This window comes from Drosophila arizonae, chromosome 3, assembly GCF_054131065.1.
Source record: "Drosophila arizonae isolate 15081-1271.41 chromosome 3, UAZ_ARI_1.0, whole genome shotgun sequence".
NCBI classification, from domain to species: domain Eukaryota; kingdom Metazoa; phylum Arthropoda; class Insecta; order Diptera; family Drosophilidae; genus Drosophila; species Drosophila arizonae.
The window spans coordinates 28075052-28090715 of NC_142923.1; the positions used below are offsets into that span (position 1 = coordinate 28075052).

General features: G+C 43.7%; 2 protein-coding genes across 9 annotated transcripts in view; both read right to left on the reverse strand.

The window, feature by feature from the left end:
- Nucleotides 1–80: 80 nt before the first annotated feature.
- LOC108611336 (uncharacterized) lies at nucleotides 81–8554 on the reverse strand. 2 transcript variants are annotated; one of them, XM_018003903.2, is made up of 10 exons: nucleotides 8280–8554; nucleotides 7752–8218; nucleotides 6778–7688; nucleotides 6494–6649; nucleotides 1977–4872; nucleotides 1386–1901; nucleotides 1090–1329; nucleotides 903–1023; nucleotides 369–847; nucleotides 81–295 (listed from the first exon to the last, which is right to left on the reverse strand). In XM_018003903.2, exons 1-10 carry the CDS (start codon nucleotides 8410–8412, stop codon nucleotides 152–154), a joined length of 6063 nt encoding a protein of 2020 aa, XP_017859392.1. In that variant the 5' UTR covers nucleotides 8413–8554; the 3' UTR covers nucleotides 81–151. The 2 variants fall into 2 exon arrangements, with proteins under 2 accessions (XP_017859392.1, XP_089321884.1); XM_089465758.1 differs by lacking the exon at nucleotides 6494–6649.
- A 183-nt stretch (nucleotides 8555–8737) lies between these two features.
- The window catches only part of ab (BTB/POZ-zinc finger protein abrupt), a 56295-nt gene continuing 49368 nt past the window's right edge, over nucleotides 8738–15664 (reverse strand). For 6 of the 7 annotated variants that reach the window (XM_089465761.1, XM_018003905.2, XM_018003906.2 and 3 more), the window contains 2 exons: nucleotides 11481–12191; nucleotides 8738–11423 (listed from right to left, as the gene is read on the reverse strand). In XM_089465761.1, the coding sequence (XP_089321887.1) occupies nucleotides 10918–11423; nucleotides 11481–12191 (1217 nt within the window). In that variant the 3' untranslated portion in view covers nucleotides 8738–10917. Of the gene's footprint in view, nucleotides 11424–11480; nucleotides 12192–12282; nucleotides 15118–15664 lie in introns of those variants that run through there. The other variant, XM_018003907.2, reaches the window with a different exon arrangement.

Sequence of the window (15664 nt, forward strand, 5' to 3'; positions counted from 1 at the left end):
TATTTAAACCATGAGTGCTTCAATTTAAAATGTAAGTTGTACAAATGGCACTCATTATCATAATTATACACTTAAACAAATATATCCTAAATATACATATAATCACTCAACGCTGTAATACTATGAAAAATAAAAAACACAAACAAACAATTTATTTTGTTGATGCTACAGCATCGATGCCAGCGACTTGACGTAGTTCATCCAGCTCATCCCGTCGCATTTTAAGAGCCCTTTTGGCGTATTCATATTTGTTGGAAAGCGTGGAAATTTCCTTCTTTTGCGCCTCTAATTGGGACTGTAAATGTAAAACAATTTGGAATAGTTTTTACTGTTTACGTTAAATTATTCAGAGGTATAAAGACGTGTACCTTAAGAGCGCTGATTTGACCAGCTGTTTGGGACGATATATTGGAGGTATCGTTATTTTCATTTTGTCTTAACTGATTTTCCAAGTCTTTTATTTTATTATATCGATGACGACACAGTTGTATGCTATCATGGAACTTATCAGTCATCTTTTTTAACTCCGCTTCTAAAGTGGATTCTGTTTGAGTCTCAACCGTTTTCCCCTCAACAGGAGTTCGGCTACTGGCCGTGATGGCTGCAGAAGCTGTGTAGACGTTTATTTTACTCATAAGTTCCGCGTTCTTTTGCTTTATACGCTTGATTTCATCACGCGCTTTGGCTTGTTCATCAAGGAGACGTTTCTTTAATAAAGCTGTCTCCTCCTTCAATGGATGGTTCTTCAACTCAATATTTAAAGCAGTCACCATGCTTTCCTTTATGAACAGCTCGCGCTGACAATCCTGCAGCTTTCGGTCAAGTTCTGCACAATTGCAGTTATTATCTGAATGAGAAGTGGATTAACTGACTGTTAGAGTTTATTAGTTCTGTAAACCTACCCACGGGATCCGTCATGCAGCCCACATGACGGCAATCATTCCAATAGGATTGACGCCTTCGTTCATCGTGTGTGCTAATTCGTCGATTTCTGCGCACCTCAGAATCAATGCTCACAGATTTCTATGGGTAAGATACACGTCTAATAATTAAAAATATTCGCAAGTTACGATAAAAAAAACTTTTTACCCTGGGCTGGTTGAAATCACGATCCACACTTCTTCTAGCACCAGGCGATGTACTCGATGCGCTTGAGTCAAATGAGGTATTGCTTCCATTAGTTTTCATTCGTAACTCTGCCTCCAGCTTCTTGAGTATCTCCGTGGTGGTGCAAAGTTTCTCCTCCAAGCTGCGCTTATCCTCCAAGAGACTAGAAATTGTGTAATCCAGGCGTTTACGTTCTTCGTCAAAGATGCTTCTGTTCGCTATCTGCATTCGAGCAATGGTGGCATAAATGTATAACAATTAAACAACTGAGAACTTACCTGGGAAGCGCGAAGATTATCAATATCTTTTTGTAAGTTTTCTTTTTGCAATCGCAATTCATCGATAGTTTTATTATCTCCTGCAAGAGCCGTCGCCAGCCGCTCCTCCAGTTGTACGAAAGCTATCTTCTGTTGTTCGGAAGCTGTTTTCATGGCATCGCAGCTTGCTTCCATGGCGTTTAGCTTGTTCTGGAGTTCAGCTTTATTTTCATGGAAACGGCGCTCTTGATGCCTCAATTGCTGCTGCAAAGCATCGCAATTTGCTTCCTTATCCAGTAATCTCGACTGCAGCTCAGCATTAGCCTCTTTTAGTCGTTCTTTATGCACCAGAAGTTGAGTAATTTCTCCCTCTAGGCGTGATTTCTCCTCTTCGAGTCTAGCACTAACCTCTTCGAGCCTGATTTTCTCTTTTTCGATTCGATTTTTGATTTCTTCGAGTTTTTCTTTGTCCACCTGAAGCCGAGTTGTGCTTTCTTGAAGTCGAGCTGCCTGCTCTCGTTCTCTTTTCAGAAGATCCTGTACATTTAACATATTTCTAAGATTAACTGTGAGCTGATTGCGTAAGGCATTCGCCTTTAGGTTTTGACTCACCAGTGAATCAAGTCTCAATTGCAGCTCCCCCTTCGCGCTTTCCAGGTCCACCAACTTGCGTTCGAATTGTTGAGCCTGTTGCACTATTTCCGCCTCCAGTTTTTGTAGTTTATTCACTAACTTGGACTGTTGGGAGCATCCCTGTTGCAAATCCAAGTTCAGCTTTTCAACTTCAGCCTTTCGTGTTGTTAGCTCATTGTTAGCCAATGACAATTCACTTTCAAGATTCTCCACTTTATGAGTGAGCTTTATGTTGAGATCGTTTTTCGCACAAAGATGAGTTTTGATTTCTTCATGGTCCTGCAGAAGTTTCTCCAAATCAGAAGCCTTTAGATTTGCCTGCCGCAGCTCACTTGACAGGACTTCAATCTTGGCATTTAAAATTTCAATTTTTTCCTCATAGTCAACCTTTTCATCGGCATACGCACTCAGCTCAGCATGCAACTGTTGCGCCAGGCTCTTCTCCTGTTCCCGTTCATCCTGCACCTTGAGCAGTTCATTGCTCAACTGTTCGATCCTCAGCTCGCTTTCAGCAACAGACGACTGCAATGTGCCCTTCTCTACCTTCAGCTTCTCCAAAGTAAGCTCATGCTCGGTCTTCAGCCGCTCGTACTCATGAATTTGCGATTCGTACTTCTCGCGAAGCAGCTGCAGCTGATCATTAGAAGATGTGACCAATGCATGCTCTCTCTGTGCGTCCTGTTCCTTGCTGCTCAATTGAGCTGTCATCTGTTGCACTAGCTTCTGGCTTGCATCATACATTGACTCCAGATCTTGCTTCTCCTTAACCAATTGATCGACAGCTAGATTATTCGCACTCTTGACAGACATAATCTCAGCTTCGCTATCGGCGCTCAGTTTGGCACAACGCTCCTCAGTCGATGATAATTGTATTTGCAATTCCTGCAACAACGCTTCGTAACGGTCCTTGCTCTCCTCCCATTCAATATTGTATTTGCGCAGATTTTCACGATACTCACACTCGCTGAGCTCAATTTTCTCTAAGTACTCGAGCTGAATGTTATTCAGATGATCCTTATTCTGTTTCTCCATCGAATTCAGCTCCTTTTTGGCATTATCCAGTTCGATTTGAAGCTCGGTAACACGTTTCTCGTGTTCCTCCTTTAAGCGGTCCAGTTCTGACGGCTGTGTAAGACGCTGTTTTAATGCTTCGGCAGCTTCTTCAGCCTTCAAGCAACGCTCGAGCAGCTGTGCATTGGACTCCTGAAGTTTATCGATGCGATTTGCATCTTCCGTCAATTTGGCAGCTTGCTGCTCGAGTAGTCCCTGATTCGTCTGAGCATTGGCTTGTAATTCCGCGTGTAATACGTCCATGGATATAAATCGGTCGTTTAGCACGTGTAGCTCAGACTGAATCTTTTCAATCAGCTCATCCTTCAGCTGGATTTGCGATTGCAGGCGATTAACCTCAGCATTCAAATCAGATAATTTGGCTGCAACATCCTCGTTGCTTTGCCTCGACATACCATCCTCCTCACTCATCAGAGTCTGTGCGCTGTTCGACATGATCTGGCTCTCGTTAATAGTGTTCTCTTTGACTTTCTCCTGCAACTCCTCGTAGACCATTGTCATTTCGGCATGCTGCTTCTCGAGCGATTCGATTTGCCGTTGATAGTCCTCAACTTTGTTGACTATCACCGACTTCTCTAGCAGTGCCGACTCCAGATTCGTCATCTGCTCACGCATCTCATTAATCGTGCCTTCCGTTGCATCTATAAGACTGTTCTTCTCAGCAACTTCACTCTCCAGTTCAGCGATATGAGAGAGCAGCTGCTCGATCCTCTGGTCCTTTTCATCGCTCAATTTATCTGTTGCTGCTTGATGCTGTTTCAACTCCTCTTGTAGCGCGTTGCACTGTTCGCGGAGGCTGTCACCGTCCTGCATGCTGTCAACCAGCTGATTTGAAAGATCTTCGTATTCGTGCTGCATTTCATTATACTTGGCCTCCAATTGCGCTAGGTTCGCGACGAGTTCATCATTGTGTGCCTTCAGCTGCTCCAGAAGTACGGACTTATCTTCTTCATTTGTGGTCTGCAGCAGCGTCTTTTGCACCTGCTCGAATGATTCCTTCAACGCACTAATCTCCTGCTGCAAACTTTCATTTTGAAGCAACAGCTTTCGATGCTCCTCCTCTGAAGCCGCAGTGGCTTGCTCGAGCAGTTCATAATCCTGCTGTAGCTTTTGGTACTTTGTCTGAATGGCATCGTACTCGGCCTGCATTCTTCGTATGACCTCATCCTGCTGTTGCTGTGCTATCTCCAAGTCGTCGCATTTCTCCTGGAGCACAGTCTTAGCTTCCTCGGCGGAGATGACATCGCGGCTTAGACGGTCACATAGCTCCGACTTTTCAGCCACATCCGTTTCCATCTGCCTGTAGGCGCTCTGCACAGTTTCCAGCTGAGCACGCGTGTTGGCGATCTCCGCACGCAGCTGTTCCCGTTCAGAATCAATGACCTGGGCGGCATCACCGTTAGATGTTGTCTTTTTAAACTCCTCTAGCATGCGCTCCAGATCCACACACTTGTCACAGATGCGCTCGCAACTGACCTCAATCTCCGGGCACATGGAACGCATATGATCCTCCTTACTGTTGCGTAGCACATCCTTCGACAATTCCTTGAGTGTCTTCTCTAGATTATCTATCGTGTCCACCTTCTCAGATAGCACCGACAGCAGTTCATTTTCCCGCAACTTCGACTTTGATTTATGGTTCTCGAACTGAAACTCCAAATCGATTGCAGCACGATTTTCCATTTCCAGCCTTTCAACAGTTTGCTTCAACTTCTTCAGCTGCTCCTCGTACTGCTCGATTTTTGTGTCAGCTGCTTGCTTCGACTTGGTCAGGGCATCTACCTCGGCCTGAAGGGCTTCACAGCTGAAAAGAAAGAAAGCAGTTAGTATCGATGGCAGATCAGATAATAATTGCTTAATTGCTTAAAGTGAATTCTGAAATACAAACACAAATTGTTCAAAGAAACGCACAACTTTTAAGTTCGCTTGGCCGTTGTGGCTGGGATCTACTTTTCCGGAACGTGCATTAATTATAGCGAGGCACCTATAAATAGAGACTGCTGCAGCTGCCTGCAGATGCTCCCAGACAGTCTTCCAGTTGAGGTTGGAGCTATAACAAATAGACACAGCACACACACACAGACATGCGCACACGCACACATACACGCGAGCATATTTACAAATATAAAAAATCATTTGCTGTGCTTGTTGCATTCGCTTTTACTCATGCATATACATATATATGTATATATATATTTACTCACACACTACTTAAGTTTGGTTGAGGGCCAATTTACTTGTGAGTTACATCAGAGAGCATTTGGGTATAGAGTAGTTATGAGACTGGCTGAAGACGTCATCGATCGATGTGCGGGTCGAGCGGTAGGTGCGGCGCGGACTGTTGGACAGCTGCGTTCGAAGTAAAATTAACTTCTGGAGCAATAACATTTATCGACGAAAACAACGTCAAATGGTTTATTGTTAAGATCGTTTTTGCTTATCGCATTCGCGCTCAGTCAAACGTCAGGGCGATCGGCTGGGCCAAAAATTATTCGCGAAACCCGCTTCCATCACCTATGCATGTATAGGTGTAGTAGTTCAGTGCTATCAAAACAAAGCACTCGCTTAACAACAACAGCTGTGTGAGTGGGCTTTGCTAAGCATTTGTTTATCTTCCAGCCAGCTTGATGCAGCTCGTGCGGGTCTCTCGCTCACGTCGTTGTCGGCAACTGATTCAGAGAAGACGAAACGAAACGAGCGCCACCTAATAGAAGAGACGCCAAACAGAAGTTCAACACGAGTTGACTTCTGGCATAGGTAATGGAGCGCACCTGAAGTGGTGAATTGAGCATTCAAATTGAAAGCCAGCGTAAAAGTTTTATTGAGGATACAAATAGAATATATTTTAAAAAATAAAACAAAACATTTTTAAAACATATGAAACACGAAAAATCAAGTACATACTCCATTGAATCCATCGGAATGCGCTGAATTGTTCTAAATGTATGAGTGTTTCCAACTGTTAATCCGTCAGCTTATTTGCTGTTATAAATTTAGTCAAATATAATATCTAGAGACTTGAAATTATTATAGTAGACTGGTATGTTCGATGCTGTAGATGTTAATGTGACTGAGATCATATTAATTTCTGTGTATGTTAGCCGACGTTTGACGCATAGTTCAAAGCCTACTAGAAATATGTGGATATTAACTATTCTCGAATTCGAGCAAGAAAAAATACTAAAATTGCCGGGTTTTCAAAATTATTAAAGAAGGAAGTAGTAGAACGAACAAACACATCAGTGCTCAGTAAGCGAAAGCAGGAAATGAATCGCTTTCTGTGTAGGTACGAATACCAGAACCCCACAGGGTTAAATTCCGAGTAGAGCGTACAGGACCGACCTCCTTACATAATGACATCAAATCATTAAAGAAAATCTCACCTCCGTTCGCTCTGGAATCATGCTAGTTAGGATGCAACTCACCGCTCGATTAGATTGACTCTCTCAGACTGCAGCTCATCAACTTGAGCTGTAGCCACAGCAAATTTGTTATTTAGGTCCTCCCACTCGTTACCAATGTTCTGCTCTAGCTTCACGAACGTTGATAATTCCACAAGATCACGCTCGATCATTTGCTTACTACACATGTTTGGCATTTATGTTTGATGGGAACATGCGAGCGATTATGATTAATATGAAATATATGAGATGATTAGTTGAGTGAGTTTGATGATGACGTGATTTATGATATTCTAGGTTTCATATACCTGCGTTCATCTCCTTGCGATATGCGGGGAGTTAGGCTCAGAGGAGGAAGGATGCGACTATTGGTCATCGGGTCCGGGACATCTCCAAAGTTGAAGTCAGCAGAGGGTTTAAATTCTTCCTCCTCGGTTACTTCCAGAGACTTCATAATGTTTATTGTTTTGGGCGCATTTAGGCCGGGTCGGTGGCTCAAATACGGAGTTGATGGATTGAAAGTGGGCTTCGGCAAACCCGAAAATTTGCGCTGTCCATTGAAAGCAAACGTAGCCGTTGGACTGGGCGCGGCCTCGTCGCCGTTGGCTGCCACAGGGTGTGGATTCGATGTGGCTGGACACCATGTACGTCGACGATTCTTATTGCGGTTATCAGCGATCGTATTGCTGCTTATTATTTTCAACGTATCCGTCTTGATCCTTTGCTCCAAGAGCCGCACCTTGATCTGGCTCTCATTTCTGCGCTGCTCCTCAGCCAAACGATCCTTGAGCTCCTTAATTTCGCGCTCTAGGCGCTTCATCATGGTCGCATCGGATACAATTTCATTCATTTGTGGTTTAGAGCGGATTTTCTTTGCGCGCATTGCGAAATTCAATGTCGACTGAGATTCCTCCAAAATTGAGGGCTTGATGCTGCATATTATGGACGTAAATGCATTCCCACCCAGCGATGCTTGCAATATACGCGTCAGCTTCGAGTCCCGAAAGCTAACATATTTGTTCTCCTCGTTCTCAGCCAGGCTCTTGATCACATTGCTCAGGAAATGAAGACTCTTATTGATGTGTCCGCCTTCCTTCAGGCGAGCGCCACGCGCTCCCGTCTGATCGGCACGCTCAGAGCCCGCCAAATCCACCAGGTTCAGCAGACTTTGAATAACAGCATCGTCATCATTCCGATCGGTTTTACGCGACTCAATGATCTACAGAAGCAGAAGAAATATATATCTTATACATGAAAATATAATAACAAAATTGGGGCTTACGATGCGAAATATGGCATGTGAACGACTGGAGCGTTCATTCATATTGGTTTCACCCACAGTGCGCTCCTTGTTGCCCATGCACAGGAACTGTAGCAGGTCTTCCTCGCTGGTAATGATGCACTCTTCACAATTGACGTGTACCATGCCGTTGCTCTCGTGAATCTTGAGATCCTGATTCTTCTTATTGAGCAAATCATAGATCTTCTCGTTGTAAATCTCAATGTAACCGACCCGCAGCAAAAAGTCGCGGTCGTTGTGGCGAGCAATCTGTTTAAAGATCTCCTTTGCAGCCAGAACCATTACACCTGGATTTTGCTCATCGCCCATCATTGTGTACGTCTTGCCCGACGAGGTTTGACCGTAGGCAAAGATTGTGCCATTGAAGCCCTTCATGCACGCTTCAATAATGTGCTTGGCCATGCAATCGAATACAATCTGATTGTTCGTATCCTGATCGAAGACATAGTCTGCAAACAAGGATTCAGTAGATGCATCTCAAGAAAGAGAGGGCTTTTGTCTTTCACTTACCGAAGACGCAGGGCTCGGACTGGCCATCGATGATCTGAATGGCGCGATTGTCCTTCACTTGCCACAATGTGGTCTTGTCCTGCTCGCATGGACGTACCTTGATGCACACCTGTATGGCGTTTTTAGCGGACATATTTAAACAAAAACACAATTAGACAATTTTTCCAAGATATTTTTTAAATAAAGAACGACACTACTCGACGCACGAACTATTTTCATATAACATTTCTTTACAGTTAATTCGAAACAAATGCCGCTTCGAGCTTCTTCTTTGTCGTTTGACACTCACGACCGCAGCAAGCGTCTTTATCGAAATCGATATCGTTGCTTTCATAAATACTGAAATGTTATCGCCCAGATCGCATTCAGGGCTGCACAATTGATCGTTCCGTTATGGTAAAGTGAAATTCAAATTTAAGTTGAGAATGAAAATCAGTTGGTTGGTTCTTTTCAACGCATTTTTATTGTAATTTTAATAAATATTTATAACTTTCTAAGCACACGGATCTCTACTTAAATTGCTTATGTAACTTTTATTTAACTAACTCATTTAATTCTAGCGACTTAATTGCATACTGTGTGTGAGTGTGTTGGTGGTGTTTGTGAGTGCATTTCAGGTTTGTCTTTTAAAATGCATATTGCAGTGGGCATGCTTGAAATGAAACAAATATAAGCACAACCAAGGTAAGTGGACAGTGAGTGAGAGATGTAAACAAATATAACATATTTGTATATACTTATAACTTGCTTTATTTATATATAATATAATTTATTTTCTACTCATTTTCCATATTCAATAAAATTTATGCTAAATATTTGATGACTCGTGTAATTTAGTTCAGGAAACACAATTACAAAGCGACCAAAAAAAATATATGTATATGTGTATATGTATATGTATATTCAAGATTGCGCGCTTAAATAATAACATAGTTAAATTAATTGAGGTAGAAAAATTACTAAAAATTAACACATATTCATAATTATAATAAGGCAAGTGGGGGAGTTTTTAACTCTTGTAGAGTTTCCTCTTCAAACTAACAATAAAACTAGTAAAATTTTGGGTATATTCAAACTAAATGTACATGTAGGAGGAAATCGGACATATAATAATATGAAGAAACCTTTCAATTTATCTTAGTGCAATTCGTGTTTTTCATTTTTCATTTTCTTTTGTGCTTTGTATAAATTAAGGGTGAACTGAGTATGTTGAGGTATTTGATTCAGTTACATTTAACCCCAAAACAAATTGGTTTGCAATTAAAACTATGCACACATATATAAACGTATATATGCATACAAATGTATGTGTATATGTATTTGTAACTCTCCTTCGTATAAATAATATTTGAAATGTACATTGCCTGAAAATCGTTTTTATATCTATAATATTAAATTGGCTTGAGTTTTTCTAGTTTTCATTTTCTGATCTTGATGCTTTTATTTTTATTTTTATTTTTATTTTTTTTCTTGCACTCATCCAATGGAGAACCTAAAACTAGGCAGCTGTCAAGTCTGCTGTGAAAGTTATATGCATGTATGTATGTATATGTATGTTATAAGCAAGTCTGACCATAACGAACGCAGAGCTATATGGAAGATATATTACGAATTGGATGGTTCACACAATTTCATTCAGCTGAGGTAGTTTGGTTGTTCTGCGTGTATTCCTGAGATATGGTTAGCATTATAAATAGTATATATATATGCATATATATATGTATATGTATATAGGTAGGCTGTGACATGGCACATCTGAATTGTTTCTCTTTCACAATAACACACACATATACATTTCAAAAACTGAGACGGATTTTCGTAGAGTATTCAATTGGAGTATGCGTATAGTCCGCTTAAATGCTTTCTTTGCTTGCTTGCTTCTTAGCTATTTACAGAATTGAGTTGCTAACACTAAATTATATATGTATCTGTATATATTCAAGTTTAGGTTTACGTTTAGGTATTTTGGAGTTGAATTTGAAACTGTCTTGGTTCTTGCATTCCTAAACTGCATTTTTACATACACACAACAGGTACATGTGTATATATATAGTTGTATAAAGCATATATATGTTATATATGGATTAGTATGTATATGTACGTGAGTATATTTATGCTTATCTCCCTTCTATTCCAACCCACATAGGTATTGAATAGCAGCTTGTTCTGATTCTGTCTTTAAAAAGCACAACATAGATTCTACTATATATATAATAAACGCAGCACATGTCATGATATTATTTCATGAACTGTTTCTAGGTCCTAGGTAACTATCGTAACTATCGTATGCATATATATATTATATTGTACACGTAAACTGGTATACATGAGGATAAGGCTACTCGTTACAAATGTTCCATTTTCTGGGTATACAACTGTTCACGACGAAGACGAAGACGACGACGAGGTTGATTCTTCGCGTTACGATATTCGAATATCGTAATACATCTATTGTTCTTCAAAATGCGATATGCGAATACCGTAATATCCTAATATCGTAATATCTTTTTCTCTCTTATAAACGACCCGCTCTCTTTAGGTGTGTATGCGTGTTTCTCTCTCTCCCCTCTCTCTCTCTCTCTCTCTCTCTTTCTCTCTCTCTCTGTCTCTCTTTGTGTGTGTGTGTATTGCCTCTAGCTTATGTGTGATGCACGCCCTCATCCTCAGAGAAGTTATCCTCGGCATCGGAATTGTTTGCCTCATTGTTGCTGCCCGACTGATTGTTGTTGTCGAGGCCCAGGCCCAAGTCCATGGGCTCTGACCCATCCCGTCGTATCTCAGCCTCGGCATCCACATCCACTTCATCGGGCTCCCCACCCGCGCCAGCGCCCAGATTGCCATGCATATGAGCCATCGAGCTGAGTCCCAGCGCTCCGTTCGCATCAGGGGAGAGGCTGTTCCCGTGCTGCTGCTGCTGCTGCTGTTGGTCGCGTCTCAGGATTGGCTCAATGGAGAGTCCAGCGGCGCCCTGGCCGAAGCCACTCGCTGCTGCGCCAGCCGCGCCGGCCAGCTTGCTGAGGTCGAACTGGGCTGGCAGCAGACCCGCCGGCAGTTTGTCCAGACTGTGACCCATGGCATTCAGCTGCGCCATCTTGGCGGCATGCAACGCCGCTGCAGCCGCATGCTCCTGCGTCATGCCCATGCCTGCAACGGAGATAAATGTCATCAACTGGAAATCAACGCGAATTCCCGCAAACCTACCGAAAGTATTCTCCGTGATGAACTGCAGATAGGTGTCCAGGAGCGATTGCCCCGCATTGCTGCTGCCGCCGGCAGCGGCGTTGAGTTCCTTCTGCTGGCCAATGGCAGCCGCTGCAGCTGCCGCCGCCGCAGCCTCGGTCCGCATGCGCGAAATGGTGGTGTTGGCATGCCCGAAGTTGCTCAGCAAGCTCTCGTGGTAGCGGCTCAGGTCGTTGGCATTGTTGCCGTAGAGCACGCTGCCGGTGGTCAGATCCTCGGGGTCGTCGTCGGAGTCATCGGCGTCGTCCAGGGGGCCACCGCTGGCATTGCTCAGGTCCAGCTTCTGGGAGCCGTTGCCGCCGTTGCCAGCGCCGCCGCTGCTGCCGCTGCCGCCGGTGGGCGAGGCACGGGCGCGCAGCTCCGCGGGCGATATCTTGACGCCGGCCTTGGCCAGCAGCCGCGAGGCGAGATCTGGATCGAAGGCGCTCGGCATGGGCAGCACGGGCAGATCCTTCGTGGAAATGCCGCGATGCTGCCGCGACATGTGCGAATGCAGCGAGTTGCGCGACTTGGCCACGGTGCCGCACAGCACGCACCGGTAGCCGGGGCACACCGTGTGCTTGTCCTCCAGGTGGGTGCGCAGCGTGTGGGCCGAGCGATAGATCTTGCCGCACTTCGGGCAGGGTCGCGGATCCGTGGCACGCACGCGCATCTCCAGCGAGCGACGCGAAACTGTTGATGGAACAAACACATAGATGTAAGTAAATCAATACAGCTGCAACTATTTGCGTAGAGAAGATTCATTGAATAGAGATTCATTCACTCGACTTTTCTTCGTTTGCTCTTTATTATTAAACAAAAACATAATCGCCCCATCGAGGCGTACATAAATTGAGGATACATTTCTTGCCTTTACGAGCTACGCGTTCTCCAAACAATTGGCCAAACTAAAAAATATGTATATATAGTCAGATATACATATATATATTCCTATGTATAGAAATTATAATAGATGTAGGACTACACATACATGTACACATGCATATGTGCATATGTATTTGCTATGGGTCACACAACTGTAAAATTGTCCGTGTCGAAATGGAATATAAGACGTTTTCTTCTTCTTCTTCTTCTTCTTCTTGTTTGAGTTTTTGTTTTGTTTTAATTTTAGTTAGTTTTTCTTTTTCTTTTTCTTTTTCTTTTTGATTAACATTATAGGAACCTTTTTACGTATGCTTTTCTCTCTTGATGCTCTTGCGACATACTTATATACGAAACTAGAAATCAAATGACAATTTTGAGCTCTTTGGAAATTTGTCTCTAATAAAATTTGCAACTTCTCACTTGTCTAAGTGTGTTTGTGTGTATGTGTGTGTATTTTATGTTTATTTTTTGGTTTTTCTTAATTCTTTTGTTTTTTTTTTTTTATCTTGGCTAAAAATATATTACGCAGGCACATTCTATTTTGTAGTATCATTATAATTAATTATAATAACTATTTATAATTGTTTCTGCTTGGTATTCAGCTCGTATTTATCTACAAATACCTTGTTTCATATACTAAATATATATCATATATATTGTTTATACGCTTATACGGTAGATAGTATACTATGAATTGTGTATGCAGCTCTCTTGCGCTTCGTTCCTATGTACGTATAATACTGGAGTTTAGTGGAGTTCCTAGTGCCATGTAAAGCGCCATCTAGCGTGTAGTAGTAGTAGTAGTAGTACGTTATCCAGCAGCGACTACACTTTACTAAGAATTACATTTAACTTGCAGCTCTGCTACGCCTCTCTCTCTATGTGTGTGTGTGTGTGTGTGTGTCTGTGTAAGTTTGTTTACTAAATATGGAATTCATTATTATTCATATTATCATCTCTGGGCTCTTTCTTTACAGTGTAAAACTAGCTTTGCATGTTGTACATACATATATAAAGTTGCACATACGCAGTAGTGGAAGTACGAATATGTACTAGTGTTAGTATAGTATACTATGCTTCTTTTTTTTAATATAGGAACGTAATAATTGTTGTATGCCAGCCTCAAGTCGCTTCAGCCACATTGCCAAGAAATTTCAAATTAAATAAATGTAAAGAAAATAAATTGCAAACATAATTTTCCTTTTTAAACATAACTGAATTTATATTTTGTTTTCTATGCTCAAGTTAGACCCGAAGAATTATGCTTGAAATGAAACCGTTTTTGGCAATAAAAAAGAAATTGGAACAGCTTTCATCTTGGCCCAGTGAAGTGGCTTTTGGCGCTGCCGGCTCGATCGAGTCTAGTACTACGCTTGCTTTACTTATTCTGTTGTCTTTGGCTATCTACGATAGACGCGAGTGTCCCGAGTCTGGGGCTTAGGATTATTGTCGCCTTTTGACCAGCTAGCAGCAACCTAGAGAAGCATTTGTGGCCGCCCCTAGTGCGAGTATCTGCGGGCATATTGGCTCTGGAAAAGTGGGTGCCGGGGGGGCGTGCCGTCGGGCGACACCAACTAGTTGGCCGCTTCGCTCTTGAATTTGAAGTCGGGGCCGCCGGCGAAGGGGCCGCCGGAGGAGCGCATCGCCTTCATTTTGGCCCACTGCAGCGTGTGCTTGATGCGCATGTGGTTGCGCACCGAGTTGGGATGGGCGAAGCGACGGCCGCACTCGATCACCGGGCAGACGGGACTGTCGCGCGGATAGTGCCTGTCCAGGTGCTGGCGGAAGACGCGCTGCTCCAGCGGCGTCTCGCACAGCGGGCAGGGCAGCATGTAGTTGCTGCCAGCGTTGCTGCTGCTGCTGTTGTTGCTGCTGCCACCGGCTGCAGCGGCAGCGGCCGCAGCCGCCGCAGCAGCCGCACCGCTGGTGCTGCTGGCCAGGGCAGAGGCTGTGGCCGAGGCAGTGGCAGTCGCTGCTGCTGCTGCTGCTGCAGCCACCGCTGCTGCCGAGGGGTTCTGGAATATATCGGGAAAGTCGCGCGACCGACTCAGGGCAATGGTGCGCGCCATAAACAGATTGGCGGTCAGCTGTTGCTGGTGTGACACGGAAACGGATTGCTGCAGCTCGTCCAGATATTGCTGCTGCTGCTGCTGCTGCTGTTGATGTTGATGTTGCTGCTGCTGCTGCTGCTTGAGATGTGGGCGATGTTCGCTCTGTTGCTGCAGGTGCTGCTGCTGCTGCTGTTGTTGTTGTTGCTGTTGTTGCTGCTGCTGCTGTTGCTGCTGCTGCTGACGATGCTGTTGCAGGGTTTGGTAGAGCGTCGACTCACTGGCCTGACAACTGCGTTTCATGGTCAGCGAAATGGCCGACGAGGCCGAGCTGGAGCGTTCGTCCTGATTGTAATCCGGCTCCTCCTCGCTGTCGTTCCAGGAGCGCGCCGACGGCGTGGGCGATGAATTTGTCGAGCGATTCTTCTTGAACATGCGATCGTTGTTATTATTGTGGCTAATGGTATTGTTATTGTTATTGTTGTTATTATTATTGGTGTTGTTGTTGTTGTTATTGTGGCTGCGACGCTCGAAGAGCTGCGCCAGCTGCGGCCGCTGCATCAACTTAGCCAACTTGCACGCCACTGGCTGACGATCGGCGGCATGCGCCTCGTGCGGCTGCTCCTCGACAGGCACGTCCATGGCCTCCTGCTTGATGCTCGCCTGCTGGCTGCTGAGGAACGTACCTGCAGTTGGATACAGTTCGCAGTGTTGCGGGAGGTCAATTGAGAATCAGAAATCAGTTGGCTCTAAGCTAAAACGTTTCGTTATGCAGTTGCAAATGCGTCTCACCCAATTTAGAGTGCGTGTGTGTGTGTGCTTTGTGTGTATATACGTGTGTGTGTGTGTGTTGTCTTCCCATTGACAGCAGTTGCAGGCATTTGGCAGCAGCAACAACAACAACAACAGCAGAACTGAATTATCCTCCTAACTGCATTACAATTTCTTTTGTTCCAATTGCATTATTTCCATTTCTCATAGAATTTTTAACGATATTAATCAGATTTGTGCCAATTGAATTTGTATTTCGGTTATTCACTTTTTTTTTTTTTTGTGCCGGGGGGAAACATTCAGTTCTAACAGTTCCAATTGCTTTTACTACCCATCCACACACATTGATCGTCCAGTTATTGCCAATTCGGTTCACTTAACTTAGGAGCTTTTGTGAAAATCATACTTAATACATATTCGGATAGATATTGAGATTTATTTAACAGGCAGGCAAGCAAATGT